Source organism: Grampus griseus, assembly GCF_964374135.1.
Source record: "Grampus griseus genome assembly, chromosome: 6".
NCBI classification, from domain to species: Eukaryota; Metazoa; Chordata; class Mammalia; order Artiodactyla; family Delphinidae; genus Grampus; species Grampus griseus.
Genome location: NC_139000.1, coordinates 103863780 through 103888643, shown reverse-complemented (window position 1 = coordinate 103888643; position 24864 = coordinate 103863780). Strand labels below are relative to the sequence as shown.

The 24864-nt window shown below is 51.8% G+C and overlaps 1 protein-coding gene across 1 annotated transcript in view; it reads right to left on the bottom strand.

Moving 5' to 3' along the window:
• Positions 1–1235: 1235 nt before the first annotated feature.
• The window catches only part of SCARA3 (scavenger receptor class A member 3), a 41846-nt gene continuing 18217 nt past the window's right edge, over positions 1236–24864 (bottom strand). The window contains exons 2-6 of the mRNA XM_082656701.1: positions 22758–22859; positions 21414–21533; positions 20025–20123; positions 17993–19036; positions 1236–3426 (exon numbers count right to left, since the gene is read on the bottom strand). Of these exons, the coding sequence (XP_082512827.1) occupies positions 2975–3426; positions 17993–19036; positions 20025–20123; positions 21414–21533; positions 22758–22859 (1817 nt within the window). The 3' untranslated portion in view covers positions 1236–2974. The remainder of the gene's footprint in view (positions 3427–17992; positions 19037–20024; positions 20124–21413; positions 21534–22757; positions 22860–24864) is intronic.

Below are 24864 nucleotides of genomic sequence, written 5' to 3'. Positions count from 1 at the left end.
CCGACGCCTGGGTTTTCCTGCTCTTGTTTCCCTGGCCCAGCTCTCTGGGTACCTGCGCCCATGCCGGCCCCTCCCACCCAGGGGTACCCCTGCCAGGCCTGTCATCCACCCCACCCGGGACAGTGAGTAGTGAGAGTTTCCTGGAGGGTTTCCTGGGGACCCAGACTGTGAAATGACACCACTGGATGGTCCTCACTGCCTCCCCCAAGGCCCATTACCTCTGTGCCACGACCCCTTCTTCTCCAGCCCACAGCCTGCCCTGCACGAGGCGGAGACGTATCTTTCACTACTGCCCCCTCCTCTATGAGAGGCGAGCCCCCAGGCAAGGCGGCTTCAGCCCTGTAACCCCGCAGTACCTAACTCACTGCCCAGCACATCTCAGTTGTTGATGGGGGCAGGTGGGGCAGGGACCCTGAGCCACCACGGGGAGTAAGGAAGTGGTGGGCGCCTCGTGCCATGGTCCCTGGGGCCCCATCCCCATCCTTCCACCTCTCTGCTTGCTTCCTCTACCAAACACCCTATGAGGCTTAATTTCAAGTGCTGACTTGACCAGGCCACGGGATACTCAGATGTCGGATTAAACATTATTTCTAGGTGTATCGGTGAAAGTGTTTCCGGAAGAGATGAGCATTCGAATTAGGTGAGCATTTGAATGGGTGCACTGAGTAGAGAAGATGGCCCGTCACTAAAGCAGATGGGCAGGCCTGTTGAGGGCCTGAATAGGACAAGAAGGTGGAGGAAGGGAGAATTCTCTCTCTGCCTGACTGTGTGAGCTGGGACATCTGTCTTCTGCCCTAGGGCTGGAACCATACCATTGACCCTCCTGGGCCTCCAGCTTGGGGATGGCAGGTCATGACACTTCTCAGCCTTCCTTTCTCTGGAGAATTCTGACTAACGCTCCCCACAACCCCTGCCCCCCCAAAAAAAGTAAAAAAGCAAAACAAGGCACAGGGCTTTCACTAGGCCATGTTTTACTGACAAATGAGGTTACTATGCTACCATAGTCTGAATGTTCATGTCCACCCCCCCAAATTTCTATGTTGAAATCTAACCCCCAGTGTGATGGGGTCAGGAAGGGGGGGCCTTTGGGAGGGGATTAGGTCACGAGGGTGGATGACCCTCATCATTTATGTTGTTTCTGCTGCTTACAAGTCACCCAGTCTGTAGTGTTCTGTTACAGCAGCCTGAACGGACTAAGACATATGCCTTGAAAGCCAGCCGAGGGCACAGCCCCTTCACGCACCCCTGATTCCTGGAACAGGCCCAGCTGATTCCCAGAGGACCCAGCTGTCCTTTGTTTCCTGTGGACCATGGAGGGCCAGGTCCTTTGGGGAAGGTCTGGTCTCCTCCCCCTTTTCTGTTTTATCTCCTTGTGTTAGGGACAAGACGGGGGAGCAGGGGGTATCACTCAGGTGTCCTGTCTCATTTTCCAGTCTCATTCTAGCCCAAGAGCTCTAGGGCCCTGCTGCGAGATTAGTAGGCTCACCTTGCTTCCACTGGGTTCCTGCTCGCTTGTGGGTAATCCCTCAGCCACGCTTGGTCCCTGGCCCCTGCAGGACCACTGGGAACTCCCAGCAGAACTCAGTGTTTCCAGAGTGAAGGGCCAGGGGGTCCGACCTGGACTCCACAGTGGGACTGAATATCTAAGGGACCCCTTGTGCACTGGTTCCCCTTCAAAGGCCAGGTGAGGTGGAGCCCTTGAAGACGTCATGGTCCCGGTCAAGCAGAAAGGACCAGAAGACACCTCCCTCCTGGAAACAGCTCTTTACTGAGTCGGTGATACTACGTGGCATGATATCATATGTAGACAGGAGAACTACACGGCAGTGAGGGCAGTGGGAGTGCAAGCCAGTTGCACACCTGTTACAAGAAGGGGGAAGCCTTCTGGAATGGAGAGGGGCCGGTCTCTGGGTCGGGCTGGGGAGGGGACAGCTGTAAGCCCCCATCCCAGGGGTGGTCGTTATCTGTTAGAACACAAAGGAGGGGCAGCTTCACTGGGGATGTCCCAGTCCTCCTTGCTGCTGGCTGCGCAGGAGGATGAAGGTGGGTGAGGGGTGACATCAAAGGCAGCTGGGGCCCCTCCCCCTCATCTGGTCCATCTGCCCCTGCAGAGAGGCCTGGGGCCATTCTGGGTCATGGTGGGGTGAGGTCAGGAGGAGAGCAGGCGCGGGGAAGGGAGAGCAGCCCGGCGGTCAGCCCTCCCCCAGTTGCCACAAAGCGGTCACCCCCCGGATCGGAACGGGGCCTTCTACTTTGGCAGAACGTTCCAGGGCCTGGAGAGTGTTCCGGTGCAGATGAAGCTCCTGCTTGGATTCTTTCTGAGATGCTCCTGAGAGGTGGACGCAAGGATGAAGCGAGGAATTTTCTGGAGATGTGGAAAAAAATGCTGAACTCCTGGGGACACAGTGCTCAGGGCCCAGGTGTGTCCCGTGTGAGTTCCCGGGACGCTGCTCCCATGGTTACAGGGAAGGTCTTATGGTTGCCAAATCCACCTCGTCCCTCGAGTTTGAACCATAATCCCCTGCAAAGCTTTTCCTGGGTCTTTTCAACCCCTGGGAGCCTCAGGGAACTGCCGGCCAGCTAGGATGGGTGTGAAGATGCTAGAAAGACTAGCGCTGGTCACCAACTCAGAGCCAGAGTTAAGACCGCTGCCCCGAGGTAGCCGCTTCCCCGGCAGGCTCAGCCACAGGCGAGGGGGCTTCTCCTGCCCTCTCCTCCCGCCCAGCCACGGAAACCCAGTCAGCCCCCCGGCCAGCAGGGAAATGTGCGTGTGCATGTGCGTGTGTGTATACGGGGCTGCCTTCTATGGTATAGTCACTACTGGGAAGCCCGGAGGTGCAGGGGCAGGCCTGGGAGAACGCTCTTCGGGACCGAAGGACCACAATGTGTGCAGGTGCGGCTTTTCAGGGGTCTCTCCTCACCCGAGCACCCTTCCCCACCTTCTGCGTGGCAGTGTCCGGGACCGGGCCGCTCCTCAATAGCGGCTCTGGCTCCCTGGTGGGCCTGGGGGCCCAGGGAGGCCAGGGGGACCCTGGATTCCTGGTTCGCCCTTTGGCCCCATGGGCCCCCGCTGGCCTGGTGACCCTATCTTCCCAGCGATCCCTGGTTTTCCCTGAGGCCCCTCTGGCCCTGGAGACCCTGGGGGCCCCTCTGGCCCTGGAGGCCCCACGTCCCCTTTGGGGCCTGGCTGTCCTCTTGGGCCTCCAGTTCCAAAGCTGCCCTTCAAGCCTTTGATGCCTGGGAAACCTCGCAGGCCAACCGGCCCCCTTTCTCCTACAGGCCCAGTGTCCCCTGGCTGCCCTTGAGGACCCTGAGGTCCTGGGGGGCCCAAGCTGCCGAGGTCTCCTTTTGGTCCTCTGCTGCCAACAGACCCTTTCACGCCCACATCTCCCTTGAGTCCTCTCGGTCCTGGAGGGCCTGGGGCACCTAGGGTCAGAGAGAAGAGGGGAGAGATCAGTCCAGGAGGGCAGGTGTCCCAAGGCTGTCCCGTGAAGTGGACGCCTGGCAGTGGGCACTGTGACACCCGAGGGTTCGAAGCCACAGAGCCCAGGTCTGCTGACTGACTTGACCCTCTAAATCGGCTTGGCCACCGGTGAAGTGGGGCTGAGAATCTCACCTGCAGGCTGTGAGCCCATCCCGAGCTGACATGCGTTGGCATTTGGCATGAGACCTGCACCTGGAGGGCACTCATTGTTTTGACTTCAGGGCTTGGCCGTAGTTCCACACGTGCACTCAGGTTGGGGGCTGAGAGAGCTGGACAGCTCTGGGCAAAGGCCACAACCATCCAGGATCATCTGTCGTACTCTGGAGAGCGGCCTGGATGCCTACACTCATTATGGACTTTGACTGCTGTCCTGACCTCCTGCCCCAACCCCATCCCAACCCCAGGATTTGCCCCTGACCTTTAGGCACCTGGGACCAGGAGTGGAGTCAGGTGACAGGGAGGAGAAAGCCAAGAAAGTGAAGCCTGAGAAGTGGATCCCTCCCAGTGTGAGTGAGTGAGTGAGAACAGCTACAACCCAGAGAAAGGGCAGCTCCTCCAGGAAGTCCACCCTGACTACTCCAGCATCTTCTCTGAGCTCTTGGAACTACTACTTTCTGAATCTTTTAGTTGATACATAGAGAGAGAAGTCACAATATAGTAAAAGCAAATCCTTGGTACCTCTCTGGTGGACTCCACTAGACTGTAGGGCCCCAGGAAGATGGGCGGGCCACGGCTCCCATCCCCTGCCCTGGGCTCGGAGCCTAGGCACACGGCAGGGAAAGCTCAGTATACACTTGAAGAGCGTGATTCACCAAACAGCTGTGGACCCCCCGCTTTTGCTCAGCTCTGGCCTAGGGCCTGGGAGAGACTCCAGGATGAAGACACTCTTCTCTTCCTTAAAGAGCCCAGTCTAGTGCTCAAGCCAGGGGTCAGATGACCTTAATGCCCTTCCTGCCTGCCATGTAGGTCAGAGTCACCACCTCTCAGAGCTGTACCAACCCTGAAGACACAGAGCAGAGTGTGGCTGTCACTCTGGCCAAGGCACGTCAGATGCCCCGGGGTCAGAAGAAAAGAACCCTCTGGCCTAATGAGAACAGGAATTGTGGAGAACAGCTTTAGCCCCCGCGGGGTCAAGGCACCGCAAAAGCCTGGCTTTCTTCGGTGGTCTCGGCACCGGGTCACAGGCTGCCCCCCAGGCCTGGCCTGGGAGGTGAATTCTCACACCCATACTCAGCTCTCCCCCAGAACTCTGCTGTTACACCATCCCCTTTGTAACAGAATCCTGGAGTTTTTGAGCTCCGTGGGAGCTGGTCCAAATCCTCCATGTCAGAGAGGTGACGTGATAGCCCCAGGGGGCCCTGAGCGGAAACCAGGAGCCGGGTGGGCCTCTCAGAGAGACGGGATCTTCTATGTGGGAGCCGGGAGCCCTCCCAGTGGCCGTGACCCAGTTCTGCGGCCTCGGGGCCCCGTCCCCGCTAAGGCAGACACCACTGCTGTCCATCCTGGCCGGGGCTACCTGCTGCCTGCTCCCAGCCTCCCCCCACACTCCCACCCCCTCGGTGCCCCCTCTCACCTCCCTCCCGGAGTGTTTCTAAGTGGAGCAGAGAGTCAGTGAACCCCATCCTCCAGTGACGATCTAAACTGGGGCCCAGACAGACTCAGCCCCACCAGGGCCAATAAAAACCTTCCAGCCGTTCCCTGCCACCTCCTGCCCATGACCGCCTCCCACACACAGCGGGGCTGTGGCCTGCGTGGGCTCGGCTCACGTGGCCTGCCGGCGGCACCGGCTGAGATGCCTGCCGTCATGGGCTGGCTGGGGTCTGGGAGCGGCTTGACCTGCCCTTGTGTCTGCAGCACAGCAGCCAGAACAACACAGCCCAACGAGGGCACAGGGCGACACCGGGCAGGGACCACCTGCCCCAGCCCGGCAGGCATGGCTGGGAACCGGCAAAGCCACTGCGCCTATCCTCACCCCAGCTCTGCCCTTGGCGCCTGGGCCAGCCGGGGCTGGAAAAGCAGAGCCACTTGGAGGTGGAGAGGCCCCCGTAGGCTGTGCAAGTGGAAGGGAATCAGAGGGCGTGGAGTGACGCTGGGCAAGTCGCTGTCCATCCGCGCTCAGACCATCTATAACATTGAGGTTGCACTTGACCGTCCCCCAGGGCCCTGTGGCTCCACAAGGACCCCTCCTCCTGCCTCTGTCCCTCCTGCTCTAAGAACGTGGCTCCCAGGGCTTGCCCCAGCTCCCTGGTTCTTCTCTCTTTCTCTATAACCACTGCTGTGGCTTCCACTCTTGTCCCCTGGATGGATGGCCCCCAGGCCCAGCCTGGACTCAGGAAAAGCCTGAGAAATCTCATCTGGACAAGGATGCCCACGGATCCAGCGGGAGCCCCTCCCTCCTTCCGTGGGACCCCCATCCTTCCTGAGCCACCATCTTCATCGCTCGTCCTCTGTCCTGGCTCCTAAGGGCACGGCGGCTGCAAGGATTTCTCACGGTTTCTACGCCAACAGCGGGGAGAAAAGGCAGAGAGTAAAGGCCTCTCTTTTGCTTCTCCCCTCCAGCCCCCTCGGGCTCCTCTTTCTGGGCAAGCTCTTGGGTACCTTTCGCTGGCTGGGGAAGGCTGGGTGCCCACGGGCCCAGGGTGTCGGTTTGAGCAGAAGCCTGGGTCGCACCGTCCTCCTCACTCCCCCAGGAGCTGCAGCCCCTAGTGCAAGTGGAAGGAGGCCCGGCAGGAAAGGGGTCACCTCCCTCTCCACTGCCGCTGCTGACCCCGTCTCTGAGAGCCCACGCAGGTCTCCCGGTCAGTGGCCTGGAGGACATCCGGTGGGGTGGCTCCACGTGGGGCAGGACCTGTGTTGCAGGCATTGGCCTCTCTCACTGCCCTGGCTCGGTGTCGGTGTGCCCACGATGGCCCCAGCTCACCCTAACTTCTCTGTGACCTGCCTTCTCTTGGGTCACGGCCACTGGGAGGGCTCCCTGCTCCCACATAGAATATCCCGTCTCTCTGAGCAGTGAACGTTTGCCTGCCTAGTCTCTCGTACGTCCCCAGCACCGTACATTGAGATCATCGCCCCATTTTACAGATGAGAAGTCGCGGTGCAGAGAGTGGCGACTTGCCCACCATCACCAAGCAGGAAGGGTGGAGACAGGATGCAAACTCAGCCTGAGAGGCTCCTGGTCTGGTCCTAGACCCCCTCCCACTGCCAGGACCTCCTGCCCTCGTGCCACTCGGAGGAAGTGGAGGGTCCCCACAGAGCTGGGAAGGGGTCACCTGAAGGACTGTCTTCCTCTGGTGAGCCGAGCCTCTGCCTGTCCCTCCAGAGCCAGCCATGAGTCATGCAGTCAGAGAGGGGAGAGCTGGCAGGACCTGGGTCTGGCCCGGGAGGAAATCAACAAGCAAAGCTTAGCGGTTAGCATGGGGGGAAGGGATGTAGGCAGAGGCTGACCAGGGGCTCTCCACAACAGGAGGCCCTTCACCCAGCCTGTAACAAGATCTGGGTGTCGGAAGGGCTAAAGGGCAAAGTGGGGGGCAGGGAGCTAAACGCTTCTCTGAGCAGCGGGGGCACATTTGAGACAAAGGAGGAAACGTGATGGGGGAGAGGAACGGGGCACTGTGGAGTCCCAAGAAGGCCCGGAATTACTCAGGAAACCCTGGGCTGTAATTAGGCCATCCCGGCCCATTAGCGCAGAGCCACAGCTGACTGCATGTCTGGGACAAGTAGGTGGTCTGCTCCTGGTCTGCACTGGGAGTGGGGAGAGGGCGGGGGTCTGAGCAGAAACACCCATGGGTGAGGGAGTACATGGGCGGGGAGGGGGTGGGTGCAGTCCATCTCATAATCTAAAGCAACGTGCCAGCCTACAAAGGGAGAGGGAGACAGAAACAGAAGGGGAGGCTCTCGGGAGACTGGCCTAGTGCCGTGAAGGCACACTAGCCTGCACTTCAGAGGACCTGAGTTTGAGTCCCAGCTCCCCTAGTAACAAATCGGGTGGCTGGGTAAGTCATCTGGCCCTCTTTGGACTGCAGGCTCCTCTTTGTTCAGTGAGAATATCAGCCTGGGTCAGGGACGCTCAATCCTGGCTGTTGTTACCTGAGGAGCATTGAAAAAATGCCAGTGGATTTCCACGTCTGCCTATGATGGATTAATTTGTACAGACTCAACCTCCCGCTAAGAGCAACCAGAATCATTAGACAGAATGCCAAGACATCCTTCTGAAAGCTTTGGAGAGCGATCAAGGGCCAGACTCCCAGGGAGAAGGGAGACTCATTGGAGAAAGCCAGACCTTCTGTGCCTCTTTCTCCTCTCAAGGCATTTGTTGACTAGTAATTGGTTTGGGCAGAGACGCTGAGAAGCTGAGTAGGGTTTTCAGCAGCTTCACTGGGGCTGAGGCTCAGGGCTGCCAAGGTCCAGGGCTGAGATTCAGGAGAAAAGGAAGAAAGGAAACTGTGTGGGCATTTGCGGTAAGGACCAGGGGGTGGAGAAGCTGAGCAGAGAATTAGGCTTCATCCCTTCAGTCCCGTGGGGCTGGGGAAACAATAACCTGAGTTCAAGGCCAACAGGTAGTAGTGACCTGTAAACACTCCTCAAGGACTGTGTGCTGGAAGTAAGAATGTATCAGAAATAGGCCAGGTGTCATGGTAAGCTCTGTCGCAGGCACCAGCAGAAGCTGGTATAATTCTCCTTTTCATTAATCCCCCTTGCTTCTCAATAACAAGCGAACCTACTAATCCTGCAAGCAGGCATGTTCCTCCCTGCCTCCCCTCCAGGTAGCTCCTCCGCCCTAAACCACAGAATAGTTCAAAGTTCTCTTTACAACATGTAAACTCCTGGACACTGTCTGTGGCAGGAGGAAGGAGGTTAGTGCTTAGGGAACGCATTGGTAGGTGTAATCCCTCGTCCTCAGCTTCTGCCCTGTGGTCATGCTTTCATTGATGCACTCAACGAGCAAATGTTTCCTGAGAACTTTCCAAAGGTCAGGCACTGTGCTGGGCACTGATGAACAAGACAAGGAGCCCACCATCAAGTGAATTAGATTCAGAATCATCCCTTCATTAGGACACCCTTTTATATTTTACCAACAACTGTTCACACAGTTAACATTGTTACTCACAACTACCCATGAGAAATAGGCAGGGCAGATATTATATTCCTACTTACAGATGAAGAAGCTGAATTGAAAGTAGCCAAGAGGGCTTCTCTGGTGGCACAGTGGTTAAGAATCCACCTGCCAATGCAGGGGACACGGGTTCGAGCCCTGGTCCGGGAAGATCCCACATGCCATGGAGCAACTAATCCCGTGTGCCACGACTACTGAGCCTGTGCTCTAGAGCCCGCGAGTCACAACTACTGAAGCCCACGCACTTAGAGCCCATGCTCCACAGCAAGAGAAGCCACCGCAATGAGAAGCCAGCACACTACAATGAAGAGTAGCCCCTACTAGCCGCAACTAGAGAAAGCACGCACACAGCAACGAAGACCCAAAGCAGCCAAAAATAAATAAATAAAATAAATAAATTTATATGTAAAAAAAGAAAGTAGCCAAGAGCCTTGTCCAAGGCCACTCAGCAAATAAGCAATGATGCTTTCTTGGCTCCAATTCCCAAGCGATAGTCTTAGGGTAGGCACTGTCTAGCACACACACAGAAATCCTCCTATAGAATAGGAAGAAACAGTCTATGAGAGGCACAAACACTATAGAAGTACCGCTGGCTTTCCGTTTGGCAAATAGAGACTCAGAATTAATCACAGAGCTGGAAGAAGTCTCAGAGAACAGCTGGTCTTATCCATTGATTTACATATGAAACAAAACAGAAGGAAACAAAAAGCCCCCAAAAAACCAGAGGCCCTGAAAGATGAAGTGATTCTGCCTAAAGACCCACAGCAAATTAGAATCCAGCCTCCTTCCCCGGACAGTTTAAGAGCCCCGGAGCTTCAGTCAGCACTTGGCACCTTGCACACTGGCTGTGGCCATTGCTGTCCCTCTTCCTTTATTCTGGAGAGCAGCTCGGCTTCAGCCAGAGGGAGACACTGCCAGCCCCAGCGTGAAAGCCGATCAGCACCTGTCTATGAATGAATGAATGAATGAATGAATGAATGACATGTTCCTGTAGGAAGGGATGTTGGTTTTGTCCCTGAAATTTTCTTTCAGATGTGAGAGGCTTTACATGTGGTGATTTAACAACCAAGAGAAATGTTGCCCAAAGACACAATTTAAACAAATATGCTGAGAGTCAAATGTAGCTCAAAGCGATGTCCCACCTTGCTCTCCGGTTAGGATGAGGTTCTTTGATGAGAACTCTGCCATCATTAGGACAGGAGCAAATATAAAGTCCCATGACTATTGCTGGGTTATACTTAGAGTGAGGTTCTCAAATTGTTCCCTTACTAACACTCTTGGTACCATTTCCTTCTTTTCCAGTCTGTCTCACACATGACACCTAATCAGGACCTGAGTGGAAATGCCTTTTTGGTATCTGCTCTCAGTGTCTCCTCTTCTAGCTGGGCACTAGACGTGTGCGTCTCAGAGCCATGGCAAGGGGTCAGGATCTTAATCATAGTGTGACCTTGAGCTATCCCTTAACCTTTCCCAGTCTCAGGTCACCTTTCTGTAAAGGTGCACCTGCAACACATCTTGTCCACGAAGGTTGTCAGGCTAGGGGAGGGACAGATTGGGAGTTTGGGACTGACATGTACACACTGCAATAATTAAAATAGATAACCAACAAGGACCTACTGTATAGTACAGGGAACTCTGCTCGTTATTCTATAATAACCTAAATGGAAAAAGAATTTGAGAAAGAATAGATACACGTATATGTATAACTGAATCACTTTGCTGTACACCTGAAACGTACAGAACATTGTTAATCAACTATACTCCGATATAAAATAAAAATTAAAAAAAAATGTTGTGAGGCTAAAATGAAACAAAGTGCGTGAATGGGCTTTATCATGATTGAATGCAACCTAAGAACAAGGTTACCAGAGGATGAACCACGAGAACTACCTGCTAATGCCTTCTCTGGAACACTGCATCCTAGAAGTCACACAAATACGTATTTTAGATGAAATACTGTGGGACTGTTTCAGTTACTAAGGAAATACTCAGTACCTGGCTTTGTTGCCAGAATATGACAACAGGCAAACAAGATCTTACCTCACCTCCATCCCCTGCTACACCACCAATCTAGAGTAAAGAAAATATTAGCAGAAATGCTCACTGATATAAAATGACGGTAACACAGGTTTGAAACCAAATGGTTAAAGAGAACCAGAGAATCAGAGAGGTTGGCTCCAAGTCTGACCTCTGTGAAGAAAACAGCGCTGTGTGGGATCATGGGGCCCTCCCTCCTGTCTCCTGCAGCTCCCTGAATGATCAGGCCCAGGCTTCTGGCCCCCCCAAATGTGACTATACATTCTAGAGCCTCCAGATCTCAGTGGCTACTTATTCTATTCTCTAGAGCCAAGAGCTGCTATATTTTCAGGTTGAACATACTTCCCACAAAGACACGCACTTCCTGGGGAAGGGTCCAGGAAATTGAGTATAGCCATACAAATTCCTGTATGGAATCCAAATTAGGAGTCTTCTGGGCCATTTTCCAGGAGAAAAACTGTTGGAAATATTGCTGGGAAGGACTAAAATGGAAAGGTAATGGTGTTTGTTATGGGCTGACTTGCGTTCCCTCAAAATTCACATGCTGAAATCCTAACCCACTCTGAATATGACCTCATAGGGAGACAGGGTCTTGACAGAGATCATCAGGTTGAAATGTCATTAGGGTGGCCCCTAATCCAATATGACTGGTGTCCTTATAAAAAGGGGAGACTGGGACACAGAGACAGACACACACAGGGAAGATGTTATAAGGAGACACAGGGAGAAGATGGCCGTCTACAAGCCAATGCCTGGAATAGATCCTGCCCTTATCACCCTCAGAAGGAACCAACACTGCCAACACCTTGACTTTAAACTTCCAGCCTCCAGAGCTGTGAGATGAGAGATTTCAGTTCTAAGCATCCCCAGTCTGTGGTGCTTTGTTACAGCAGCCGGGGCGGACTAATACAGGGTTTACTTCAGAGTGAAGTACTCATAAGCAGACATAGAGCATTTCAAGTCAATTCAAAGAGTGGGCCAGGTAACCAACCTTTGATGTGGGATCTAAGGGGAAACTGAGGGCAGAGCTGTCCCAAGGGGAGAAGAGGTCAGTCCCTTTTGGGGAAATGGATGGACGGTAGACAGGAATAGAGCGCAGAAACTCCACCAGGAAGCCTGTGCTGTCAGCAGGGAGCATCTCTCGTTTGCTCAGGTGTTTTTAGGGGAATGCGAGTCTTAGGTGACTTTGGAGGAGGCCACTCAAGGCAGCTCGCACAGCACTGGATCTGAACCACCTTGCATCTGAATCCCATTTCCCTTCCTTGCGAGCTGCGTGAGCTTGACTAGACCTCATCTGGCAGCCGGTTCTTCAGTTTCAGGGACCATGGGAATTCAAGGCGATAACGCATGTGCCCAGGGTCTTTGCACGTCTGCTTCTCCACCTGGAGCGCCTCTGCTCATCCTTGCCAACCCTGCTCTACCTGACTTTCTCCCCTGTTGTCAGGCCTCATTTCTGATGTCACCTCTGGTGGTTGATTTCATGTGTCAATTGGGCCGGGGGAGCCCTGATATTTGCTGTGGACCTGCCATATCAATAAACAGAGGATGTTGCGGCCATCAAGCCATCAGTCACTTGCAGCCACCCTTGACAGTGCACCCTGAGAGGATTCAGGATGGAATAAAACAGGATACTGGCCCAAGATAGTGAAGGTGCCTATCAAAGGAATAATTTCATTAAGCCCAGACTCTTGCATCTTCCCATACATAGAAGAGTGCTAAATTCATTAATTGAGATGTCTGGTTTTCCTTTAATTAGGAATAATCTTCTGATGTTCAACTACCTGGATTTTTTGGCAAAAACTCCTATATATGCTGGCTCTTCCCTTAACTCTTTGGAACAGTCCCTTAGAGCTATCTGAGAGGCTGTCTCCTGGGCTTAAGTCCTCGGTATAGCCGCTGAGTAAAACATCATTCTCAACTTGAAGATTGTGCATTTTTTTCAGCCGACATTGGTGCAACAGCATTCTGGGTGTGTCTGTGAGGGTGTTTTGGACAAGATTAGCATTTGAGTTGGGGGACCAAGTAAAGCAAATGGCTTTCCCCAATGTGCATGGGCCTCATCCAATCAGTTGAAGGCCTGAATAGAACAAAAAAGGCTGAGTAGGGCTTCCCTGGTGGCGCAGTGGCTGAGAGTCCGCCTGCCGATGCAGGGGACACGGGTTCGTGCCCCAGTCCGGGAAGATCCCACATGCCGTGAAGCGGCTGGGCCCGTGAGCCATGGCCGCTGAGCCTGCGCGTCCGGAGCCTGTGCTCCGCAACAGGAGAGGCCACAGCAGCGAGAGGCCTGTGTACCGCAAAAAAAAAAAAAAAAAAAAAAAGGCTGGAATTAAAGCATCATCTCTCCTGGGTCTTCTGCTTGCTGACTCACCCTGCAGGTCTTGGGACTTGCTGGCTTTTACACCTATGTGAGCCAATACCTTCAATTCTTTATAATACATCAATCTCTCTCTCCAGAGAGCCTACTGGACACAGCATACATATACATCTTGCTGGCTGGTTCTGTTTCTCTGGAGAATCTAATACAGATTTTGGTACCAAGAATGATTCCAGGTGAACAGAATTTTAAAGATGAGTTTTCTGATTTGGTCTGTGGTTTCTGCAACGGGCTCTCTAATATGATTAGATTTAAAGATGCTGAGGACTCTCTATCCAGTAGTAAAAGCAGCCTGAGAATCCCTGGCAAGAGAGATACCCAAAATAATGGAGACGCCTAAGCGAGGATCTAGGCAACCATGTATGTTATACCTTTGAACATTTTGGTCAAAATAACAAGTATGATGAGATTGGCTGGTTGTTTCTAATGTTACTGGACAAAGTGGGGAAAGAAAAGGATGAGCTCAGGGATTCGAATTCCTAGCTCAAGGGCCCGTAAATGACCTGAAATCTTCTATGTTTGCCCCGAAGGAGACTCTTACCCGTCGTAGCCACAGGGCTGAGAGGCTGAAAATCAGACCCGCAGTCTCCCCCTGTGACTGACTGAATTACAATGCGAGTTGAACTCCCAGCCTCCCAGGGTGTCTCCTGCTAAACCCAGGCCACGGGCTGGGAAGGAATGGGATCCTGCAAGTTGGAATGGGGGTGTGTGGGAAGACCCTGATGGAGCTGGGGAACTTGAACCCTAAATTCTGTTGCGTCTCCTCTGCCAGCGGCAGCAGTCTCTCTGTCCCCAGGAGAAGTGGCCTCTCCACCCCCGCCCGTCCCAGGGGGTTAACCCTGCGTTACCTGCGGAAAGGGTAATGACTGCCCCTGAGGCAGCTGACAAGCAAGACATTGCTGGTTCTCCCCAGTGACGACCCCACCACCGCTCTTGGCGTCTAGACCTCTGAGCAGACTCAAGTCCCAGCAGCCCCTAAAGTGAGGTACAAAGCGTGACCCATGAGGAGGTGCACTACCCTCTGCGTTTTCTAACTCCTGCAGATAGAAACCCGGGCCACACGTGTGGGGATGGGTATTAAGGCTGTGGGATAAATCGTGGAAGGAACGGAAAGTTGGATCGGGCGGCATTTATTGCCACGGGCTCACTAAGCAGGGATTCTGCATCTAACTTTGCATCTTGGGGAGGAAGGAAGAGCTCTAACAGTTTGCTTCGCTGCTTGGCTGAAATATGGCCAAAAGGAGACCCACAGTGAGTGAATTAGAATTGCCAGACCTGCTTTGGGTTAATGTAGAGAAAGGGATTCCATGACTTAGGGAGACGGGAATGTTCAAGTGAGTTTGTCATTTGAAACTCACCCACCCTGGGAAGGACCAGAAGGCATGCCTTTCACCACAACTGTGAGAGATAAACTTGAGAGGGAAGCCCTGGCATCCCTGGCTCTTCTCTGTGGGCCAGACTTCACAGAGGGAACTGCAGTCACGGAATTGGGAAACGTAACCACAATGAGAGTGATTGGACCTGTGGTGGCAGGGACCAGAGGTGGCACTCAAGCCCCGAAGGCAAGGAGGGAATGGTCCCTGGAACTGACAGCAGGGTCAGTGCTGCAATCAGAATGTCCTGACTCCTGCAGACCATGGCTGGCTAGCTCGTCATGGGGTTCCTAGAAGTGAAATAGACAGGAAGCCTACTAATTCTTAACGTGTTCTGTGTAAGCAGAAAAGTTCTAGATCAAGTGAACAAGAGTCTAACCTGAATCATAAAAACAGAGTGTCATAACCCCCAACCAGTTCTCAGACTTGAGCCACTTTACAGACTCAGAACCCCTTGAATGAAGAGGCCAGGTCCCCTCGAGGAAGGACCCTTGTACACTACCAACAATATTTACTACTAATCATTTTTCCAGCCATCCCCAAAGGCCCCTATGGTCTTTTGCCAGGATAACTGTGCATTGGGCAAGAGGAAATAATCAGAACTTTCAGGCACCACTGGACACAAGCTCTGAACTGACACTGATTCCAGGAGACCCAACCATCACTGTGACGCACCAGTCCGAGTAGGGACTTATGGCAGTCAGGTGATCAGTGGAGTTTTAGCTGAGGTCCATCTCATGGCGTCCTATGTGAATGCTCACCAAAGGTGATATCAGCAGAGGAGGATTTTAATAATCAAGTGAAGAGGAGGACTTGTTCTATGGATTCCAGTCAGGCTTCTTCTCCAGCCACCCCTGTCATCAACCAATGGGCTCACGAACAAAATGGCCATGGTAGCAAGGATGGAGCTTATGCATGGGTTCAGCAACACGGATGGACTTCCAGGCCCCAAGGCTGACCTGGCTACAGCCACTGCTGAGCACCCAATCTGCCAACAGCAGGGACCAGCAATGAACCCCCAATATGGCATCATTCCCCAGGGTAATCAGACAGCTACCTGGTGGCAGGTTGATTACACTGGACCACTTCCATCATGCAGTGTTTTGTTCTTACTGGTTTAGACACTTATTCTGGATATAGAAGTGCCTTCCCCGCATGCAATGCTTCACCAAAAATACCAGCTATGTACTTGCAGAACGCATTATACATGGTATTCCACACAGCATTGCTTCTGATCAAGAAACTCATTTCACGGCAAATGAAGTGCAGCAGTGGGCCCATGATCATAAGATTCACTGGCGTTACCATGTCCCCCACCGTCTTGAAGCAGCTGGCTGAACAGAAGGGTGAAATGGCCTTTTGAAGACTCAGTTACAGTGCCAGTTCTGTGGTAATACCTTGCAGGGCTGTATATGCTCTGAATCAGCAACAAAAACATGGTGCTGTTTCTCTTACAGCCAGGACTCAGGTCCAAGGATCAAGAAGGGGAAATGGGAAGCCACCATTCACTATTAACCCTAGTGCCCCACTAGCAAATTTTTTGCTTCTTGTTCCCAGAAACTTATGCTCTGCTGGCTTAGTGATCTTAGTTCCAAAGGGGAATATTTCTGCCAGGAGATATGGTTCCATTGAACTGGAAGTTAAGACTGTTGCCTGCTCACTTTGGGCTCCTCATGCCTCTGAAATAACAGACAAAGAAGTTACTGCGCTGACTGGGATGATTGACCCTGACGGCCAAGGAGAAATCAGACTACTTCTCCGCAATGGAGGTAAGAAAGAGCATGTCTGGAATCTAGGAGATCACTTAGGGCGTCTCTCAGTATTACCATGTCCTGGGATTAAGGTCAATGGAGAATTACAACAACCCAATCCAGGCAGGACTACTAACGGCCCTTCAGGAATGAAGGTTTGGGTCACCCTACCAGGTAAAGAAGCACAACCAGCTGAGGTGCTTGCTGAAGGCAAAGGGAATATGGAATGGGTAGCGGAAGAAAGTAGTTATAAACACTAGCTGTGACTCTCTGACCAATTTCATGAGCAAGGACTGTAATTGTCAAGAGTATTTCCTCATTGTGTTATGATTATATGTTGACATATATGTGTATATATCTTTGTTTTGTTCCCTCTCTTATCCCCTTACTATGTAACAAAAAATACAAAATGTATTGACTTTATATCACAGTATTTAAATATTGTTAACTTTATATCATAATATTTAAGTTATGGGATATTAAGAAGAGTAAACATCACTCAAGGACTTTACCTCCTCTTCTGGGGAAGGGGTTAGTGCATTTTGGGTTACTCTCAGGATTGTTATATCATGTATATTAGGCAGAATTCTGACCTTGTTACTTTCTTTATTTGGAGATTAAGTATGGTTTGAGGAGATGTGCATGGGTGTCAGGTGGATGAGGGACGCACTTGTGACAGTTCATTTTTATGTGTCAACTTGACTGGGCCACGGGATACCCAGATATTTGGCCAAACATTATTCTGGGTGTGTCTCCATTGTGTTTATGGATGAAATCAACATTTAAATCAGTACTGAGTAGGAACTCTGCTCAACATTATGTAACAACCTAAATGGGGAAAGAATTTGAAAAAGAATAGATACATGTATATGTATAACTGAATCACTTTGTTGTACACCTGAAGCTAACACAAAATTGTTAATCAACTCTACTCCAACATAAAATAAAAAGTTAAAAAAGGGCTTCCCTGGTGGTGCAGTGGTTGAGAGTCCGCTTGCCGATGCAGGGGACACGGGTTCGTGCCCCGGTCCAGGAAGATCCCACATGCCGCGGAGCGGCTGGGCCCGTGAGCCATGGCCACTGAGCCTGCGCGTCCGGAGCCTGTGCTCCACAACGGGAGAGGCCATGACAGTGAGAAGCCCGTGTACCGCAAAAAAAAAAAAGTTAAAAAAAAAATCAGTACTGAGTAAAGAAGATTGCCCTCCTCAATGTGGGTGGGCCTCACTTAATCAGTTGAAGGCTGAATAGAACCAAAGGCTGACCCTCCCCTGAGTAACAGAGCATCCTCCAGCCTGACAGCCTTCAACTGGCACACTGCCTCTTCCTGGTTCTACAGCAGCTTCCAGCCTTTTGAGTTGAACTAGGACATCAGCTGTGCAGATTTTGGACTTGCCAGCCTCCAAAATCACATGAGCCAATTCCTTATAATCTCTCTCTCTCTCCTATATCTCTGAAGAACTCTGCCTAAGACAGGGGTGAGATGGGAGGAGAAGAGGGCATCAGAGTGACAGGCATCTGAACTGCAGATGGTTGAGAGCACCAGTAAGGGGGTGGGAAGGGAGAAAACAAAAGGAGACAGAGTTTCCGAAAGATGAGATCTACCTGTATCTCTCTGTGGGCCCAATTAAACAGATCTGCACATATAAATCCAAATTTGTATGTCGGGCAAAGTGAGGAGCCATACACTTTTCCAAAAGAGGTTGGCAAGGACGTAAAAGCTGCCAGTCACCCCAGGAATTTGCTGCAGGATTGTATCAGCCCACTGAGATTTTTGCCCAAAACCAGGTCCTTCTGTGTTTCCCAAGGTCACCGAGGCCCTCCGGGAGCTCCCCGGCAGCCCGGCCCAGATCTGGCTCTCACCTCGTAGGATGGTGACGTTGCGCAGGATCTCCCCGTGCTGCGTGTCCACGGCCTTCATCTCCTCCATGACCATGGACAGGTTGCGGACGTTGAAGTCCAGGCGGGCGCTGAGCAGGCCAAAGCGCTCCCGGAGCAGGTCGGTGGTGGCCAGCATAAGGGAGACGGTCTTGTTCAGGTAGTAGAGCTCCTCGGCCTGGGTGTGAAAGCCCAGCGTGCAGGAGAGCCGCACGTCATCCAGGTACTTGAGCATGCTGTACACGTGGCTGTCGGTGGCGTTGATGTTGGTGAAGATGGTGCCGATCTCGATCTCATGGGAAGCCATGCGTCCTTCCAGCGTCTCGAACCTCTCCACCGTGCGGTTCTGGGCGTAGTGGGTGTGGTACTGCAGGTCGTGCATGTTCTCCTCATGGTCATCCAGGAAGGACGAGATGTTATCCAGCTGCAGCTGCAAGCCCATGACCTGCAGCACCAGGTCGTGCATACTCTCAGAATTCTGGCTGATGCGCTGGGAGGAGGCCCCCAGGGTGGCCTGGAGGCTCTTGACCGCTTCTCCCGTCTTGGCCGAGGTGGCGCGCAGGCTGCTGAAGAGCCGCGTGTAGTTCTGCCAGTCGGCGATCATCTTCTGGAGGGTCAGGGTCTCCTCGTCTGTCTTCCGCCGGATCCCGTGGACCCACTCAGAAGTCTGCCCCACGGTGAAGTTGATCTGGTGCATCGCAGCCTTGACGTTGTAGCACTCCTGGGTGAGGTCCTTCAGAGAGAGGTCCAGGCCGGCTGTGGTGGCCTGCCAGCCTCTCACCTGGGCCAGGAAGAGCCCCAGAGACTGGTTGATCTGGTGGACGGAGAAGGAGCAATTGCCCATCTCCTGGGAGATCTGACCGCTGGTGGTGGAGAGCAGTTCGTGGGTCTGGGAGGTCTGGTCCAGCTGGACCTCCTGAGCCAGAAGCATCTTCTGAATTCCCTCCAGCTCCGCCTGCAGCTTTCTGATCTCTTGCCCCAGCTGCCCAGCCTCATGGCAGAAAGAGCAGTTGTTCGGGGCTTTCAGCTCTTCAGGAGAAAGGGACAACATTTTGAGTTGCTGAAGGATCACGGGACAAAGGTTGCTTCTTTAACATTTCAGAGCATAATGAATTGGCAAGTGGCTTTCCTATCCCTCTTCCTTTCCTAAGACCTGCTATGAAATCCTTTTTGGAAAAGTCTTGCCACCTCTATGCAACCTTATTTCTACCAAATGTCTTTACTCTGACCTGAAATGTAGGCTTTAGGATAGTTTCTCCATCTCACCACCAAATTCTTGAGAGTACGTATCTTCATAACTTTTCTGAGGTTGCCCACAACCTCCCATTTACATTTTATTTTTACAATTTCTCCCCACATTTTAATATTCGTGCTTATCTGAGCCCGTCACAAGCTCGTGGAGAAAAGGGTACAGGGATAGTTTCCCCCGCGACTGATGAGAAATGAGGCTCAGAAAAGTGACTTGCCAAATGTCACTCAGCTAATTAGTGGCAGACTAGGACTTTCTCTTCCCACCAAGCAGACCCCCTCTAAACCCTTCTATTATGGCTCCTTCTGTCTCATTCTCAGAACAAGAACGTCCCTTGTGAAAGCAAGAGACGAAGAGACAGTAAATTGTGCAAACTTTAAGGCAGTGATGAGGAAAGGGCCGACTTGTCAAGAGCACAGGGAAGATCTTAAAAATAATTTCAGATACGTGAAGGTATTTGGCGAGTGGACTTGCTTGTCTCTGGCTTGCTTCTCTACCTGGAGGCTCTGCTAGATCCGTGCTCACAGAACCCCGAGCCCCATTCCTGGGTGCACCCCAGGGTAGCAGCCCTCGTTGGCTGGATGTTCTCCAGCTGGACAGGGAGGCCGGGAGCCATGGCTGTCTTTCCCTCATGCCTTGAAGCTTGGTGAAGGCTGCCCTGCTGCAGGGCACCATGGCATGGGAGGAACCCTGTCTCCCCCCGCCCCCTGTCAAGTAATATCGGCCTTCTGTCACGGTCATTAGCACATCTGGACACTGGACACTCACCCAGCCCTTGGAGATTTTCCTGCATAGACACAAGCTTCTTGTCATAAAGGGCCTGGGCCAGGGAGATGTCTTCTGAGAGAGAGTCCACTTTCCTGAAAACTACAGGGGAAACAGAGATGAGAAAAGGGTCTTAGCTCAGAGAAACAGCAGTCGTTTGTTAAGCAGACAAACCATTTATCAGCCCCTCTGCGGCCAAAACCGTTCACTCTTCTGTGGGGCTTCCCAATGGCCAGAGTCTGTCACACATCTCTTAAAAATATATATCTGTGTATCTATATATCTATAGATATAATCTTTTTATATATCTCCCTTAAGTGTATATATGTGTTTATACATATGTGGGTATATATGTGTATATTAGAATATGTAATAGTACATAAATTATACATATCTAATTTCCACCCCCCTCAGATTTTAGACCTAGGAGCTGACCACAGGGTAGAATGGGGACAAATAAGAAAGGAATATAAAAATAAAAATTATTCTTAATCCTATCCATCTCCGTGCCTCACCTGAGTCCCAGCTTTGTCTTTAATATCTAGTACACTGGAGCAAACAAACCTACAGGCTTCCCTTAGTAAAAAAGCTTTTTTTAAAATCTGAAGCTAAGAATGGAATGAGATTGCGGTTAAGAAACTTTCAAATTTGTTTTCACTTTTTAAACATAAATGGTGTTAGTATCCAGAGGCAGAAGCTACCTGAAACTGGCAGCTCGCATCACCTGGGTCAGCCACCACAGTCATACAAACTGCTGAGTGTGTGAGAACCACCAAACTTCAGACCCCCGGGCCTCGCTGGCAGGACTCTGACTTAGTAGGTCTGAAGGAGACCCAGGAGTTTGCATTTTAACAAATCCTGGGGGCAACCCTGACGCAGGTACACATCCAACCTCACTTTGAGAAACACAAAGGCCACGGCAAGGGCTTAGACATTGTCCGATCTGGTGATTTCAACCCTGGATGTACACCAGAAGCATCTGAAGAGCTTAATTACTGAATTAATTCCATTATCCGAGGGGGGGGGACAGGCATCCATATTTTTTTACAGCTCCCCGATGATTCTAACATGGGGCTGAAACTGAGAACTACTATCTAGTCCTAGCCTCTCATTTACCAGCAGGAAAACAGAGGTCCTGAGAGGGGAAGTGCCTTGTTCAAGGCCACACAGCTAATGATTGACCAGAAGTTACGAGCTAGTCTTTGCAGTTTGAATCAGGCACTAAGAGCCCCTAGTCAGGAAGATGCTGGCTCTGGTCCGTGAGCCACAGAGATGTGTGTTTGTCTTTGTAGGGGGTTTTGGCACTGAAAGGACCCCTGATGAGAAACTCCCCCCGCAGCCCGGGGTGGGGAGCCCTGGACGAGCGGGATGCTGCTGGCAGCCTGCACTCACCCAGAGAGGCCAGCACGGCCACAGACACAAGGAGGAAGGCCAGAAAGAGGTAAAGGATCCGCACCGACGTGTGCAAAGACAGGTTCTTCTGGCAGCGGCTGCAGCGGGGCCCCGGCCGGCCTGTGGAGAGGGGGGACAAAAAGAGGCCGGTGGCAGAGGCCGCGGCTAAAGGGTCAGTTCTCCTGCTCTGGCCTGTCTCATCCCATTTTGAACCAGCCTCAGAAAGGGAGCTGTCCTGGATCCTCGCCTCTACCCACTCCACTGCCTATTCTGGAGGTCCTAGAGCTTTTATGAATAGGCAAGACCACAGCGAGGATCTTCAGAGTACGCGCCCGTCACACCATCATTCTGTCTCCATGGCTTCGTCATTCAGCCCGTGGTGCAGGAAAACACCTCTTCCCGAAACATCAGCCCCCTCACAGGGCAGCCAGCCTTGTCTCACCATTGGGTGACCAACTCCTCCCGGTTTGCCTAGGACTTTCCTGGACTTTAGCACTGAGAGTCTTCTGTTCTGGGAACTCCTTGGTATTGGGCAAACCAGGATGGTTTGCCAAGACTGTCTCAGTTTTAAAGCTGTAAGTCACACATCTTGGGAAACCCCTCAGTCCCAGGCCAACCAGAAGGTGGGTCGCCAGTCCCCAAACTTTGCAGGTAACCAGAAGTTCTCCTGGAAGCCAAACGGATGATTCCAGTGTATCAGCTGGTCCTTGTTACAGAGGAAGGTTGGAAGAAGGTGCTCCTGGCGGCTCTGGGAGGTGGCCAATGGCCAGCAGGAAAGCTGTGATGCTCCCAGCTGTGAAATTTCTAAGATGGATTCAACTTCAGCTGCACATTATGAGTACCAGGAATGTTTAAATTCCCTGATGCCCATCCACGCTCCAGACCTAAAGAGATCAGAATTTCTAAGGGTCGGTCTCAGGCGTCCCTGGGTGGTTACAGTGCACAGCCGAGATTGAGAACAGCTGCTCTAACCTCTACCGAAATCCACCAAGAAGCCCTACTGCAAATAACAGTTCAGAGGGCGTTGGTTTCTCAGATCAGCCCCATGCCAAGCTGGTCCTGTGGGCCTGAGAAGGACGGGCCACTTGATGGGCATGGGATACAATGAAGGGGACAGTTCTGGGCCAGCTGGAAGAGAGGCCCTGGGGGAGATGGTCCCGGGCAGGTCTGAGGAGGAGCCCTGGAGACAGAGGTCACGTGTGTCCAACTCGGACTTCATCTGTACCGCATAACCCAGGCCCATGCAATGCTTCCAGGGAGCAGCGGGGAAGGCACAGCCAGGGCTTTGAAGACATGCGGACAGACAAGTCTGTCCCCAGCCTGGGGTCAGCCCGGAGCCCTTACCCTCCTGTGTGCACGGGAAGGACGGCATGTCCTCGTCGTCGTCGGCTGCCAGCTCCTCTTCTGTAACACACAGCGCATCTCCGTCGCCAGCGGCCGACCTCACTGTGATGGAGCCAGAGCTGTCAGACCCAGGCTGGGGAGCCACGCGCACCCCTCTCCAGCTGCCCCATTCTTTTACTGTCCCCACACCCTGCGCCCACCCCCGCCCCTGGGTCCAAGTCAGCCCACCTGAGTTCCAGGTGACCTGACAGCAAGCAGAGCAAAGAAGGATGGAGGTCAGAATCAAGTGGCTGAGGAACTGGGATGTCCCAACACCTCTGGGGGAGGAGAGTTCATGGTCTCTGGCAAACTGGTAAAGACACGCAGGCCAGCCCAGGTGCCTTCTCTATCTGTGCCTTGTTCAGACCCCTGGGGTGGAGTAAGAAAAGGTTGCTTGTTCTGGCTCAGCACCCTTCCATTCCCTGACACGTTGTAACCAAAGCAGGATTCTGCTTCTGCAGGGACAAGGGCGAATCTGGCCTCAGCACAGTCCCCGCCAAGACTCTGCATCCAGCCCAGCTGGGGGGCTTCGGAGAGGAGGAGCTGGCAGTGTGAGGACACGGGATGGGCACAGCCTCTGCCTCACACATTGCCTTGTGCAGGACGTGCCAGGGGGTGGAAGGGACCACGGCTGGAACAGATCTCATGCCGGAGGGCTGATTCCATGCTCGTTCCCTGGGATCACGTGCTCTCTAAATAAGACCTAAGTGATGTATTCCCTCATTCAGAAGATTGCTCCCATTCCCCCAGACACTGCATAGCCCTTCCTCCTTACAAGATCTGCTCTTTTTATGAATGACCAGAAGAAAGATGTCCAGTATTGGCAGAATGAGCCGGACCTCCAAGTGGGTGTTTGAGAAATGAGGTGGTCTGCATCGAGCTGACCAGGGCTTCTGTGCGGGGAAGTCCGGGTGCAAGCTTACGATGACAACTAAATTGCCTGGCAGATAGCTGGCGGGGGGATTTTTTAAGCTACGCCTGGACATCCAGAGGCAATAAAAGAAAAGATCAATACATTTGACTACATGCTAGTAAAACAACACTTTTGCACGGCCATAAAAGCAAATGACAAGCAGGGAGAAAATATCCATAGCATACCTCACAGATGAAGAGCTCATATACTAAAGTTATAAAGAGCTTTTAAAAACTGAGGAAATAAAGGACCAAAAATCCTACAGAAAAATGAACAAAAGACCCAAACAGGCAATCACGAAAAGAGATACAAAAATGGCCCCTGAATAATTTAAAAGATGTTCAACTTTACTCATAAGACAAATGCAACTTAAAACTACACTGTGATAATATTTCTCACCCATCCCATTGACAAAGACGCAGAGGACAATACACGTTGTTGGCCTAGGTGGTGGGGGGAGTTGGGGTCTGAATGCAAAATGGCCCAAAGCTTGTGGAGCGGGGGTTTAGCAGATGCATTTACCCTTCAACACAGCAACCACACTTTTATGAATTTGTCCAGAATACAGACCTCCAACAATCTGAAAATATATGTGACAAGGTTATTCATTACAGGATTACTTGTAATTACAAAATTTGGGAACTATCTAAACGTACAGCTATAGGAGGTCGGTTAACACACGATGGCATGTATACACGCAATGGGGCTCAGTGCAACTCTACAAATGAATAAGGAAATCTCTATTAACCGATGTGGAGTCGTTTCCAGGAGATATTAAATGAAAACAGCAAAGCAGCACATATGGCATGTCACCTTTTTGTAAGAAAGAAGGGAAAATAAGAAAACACGCATATATCTACTTATCGTTAAAAGAAGATAAACAGGAAAAGTAAACTGAAAAACAATGAAGTTGTTTTCTACAATGGATGGGGTGGGGGAAAGGGATATACGAAGGAGTCACAGTTCTCTGAATATAATTTTTTTGTATAGTTTGACTTCTGAAAACATGTTAATATCTTACATATTCAAAAAATTCAATTTTATTAATAAAAAATACTTGGAACCAAATAAGCCTTGCTTGCTTGAATAAATACAATAAACATAGTACGTGGGGAAAAAAAAGGAAAGAGGAACTAATCTAAGTAAATTATGACA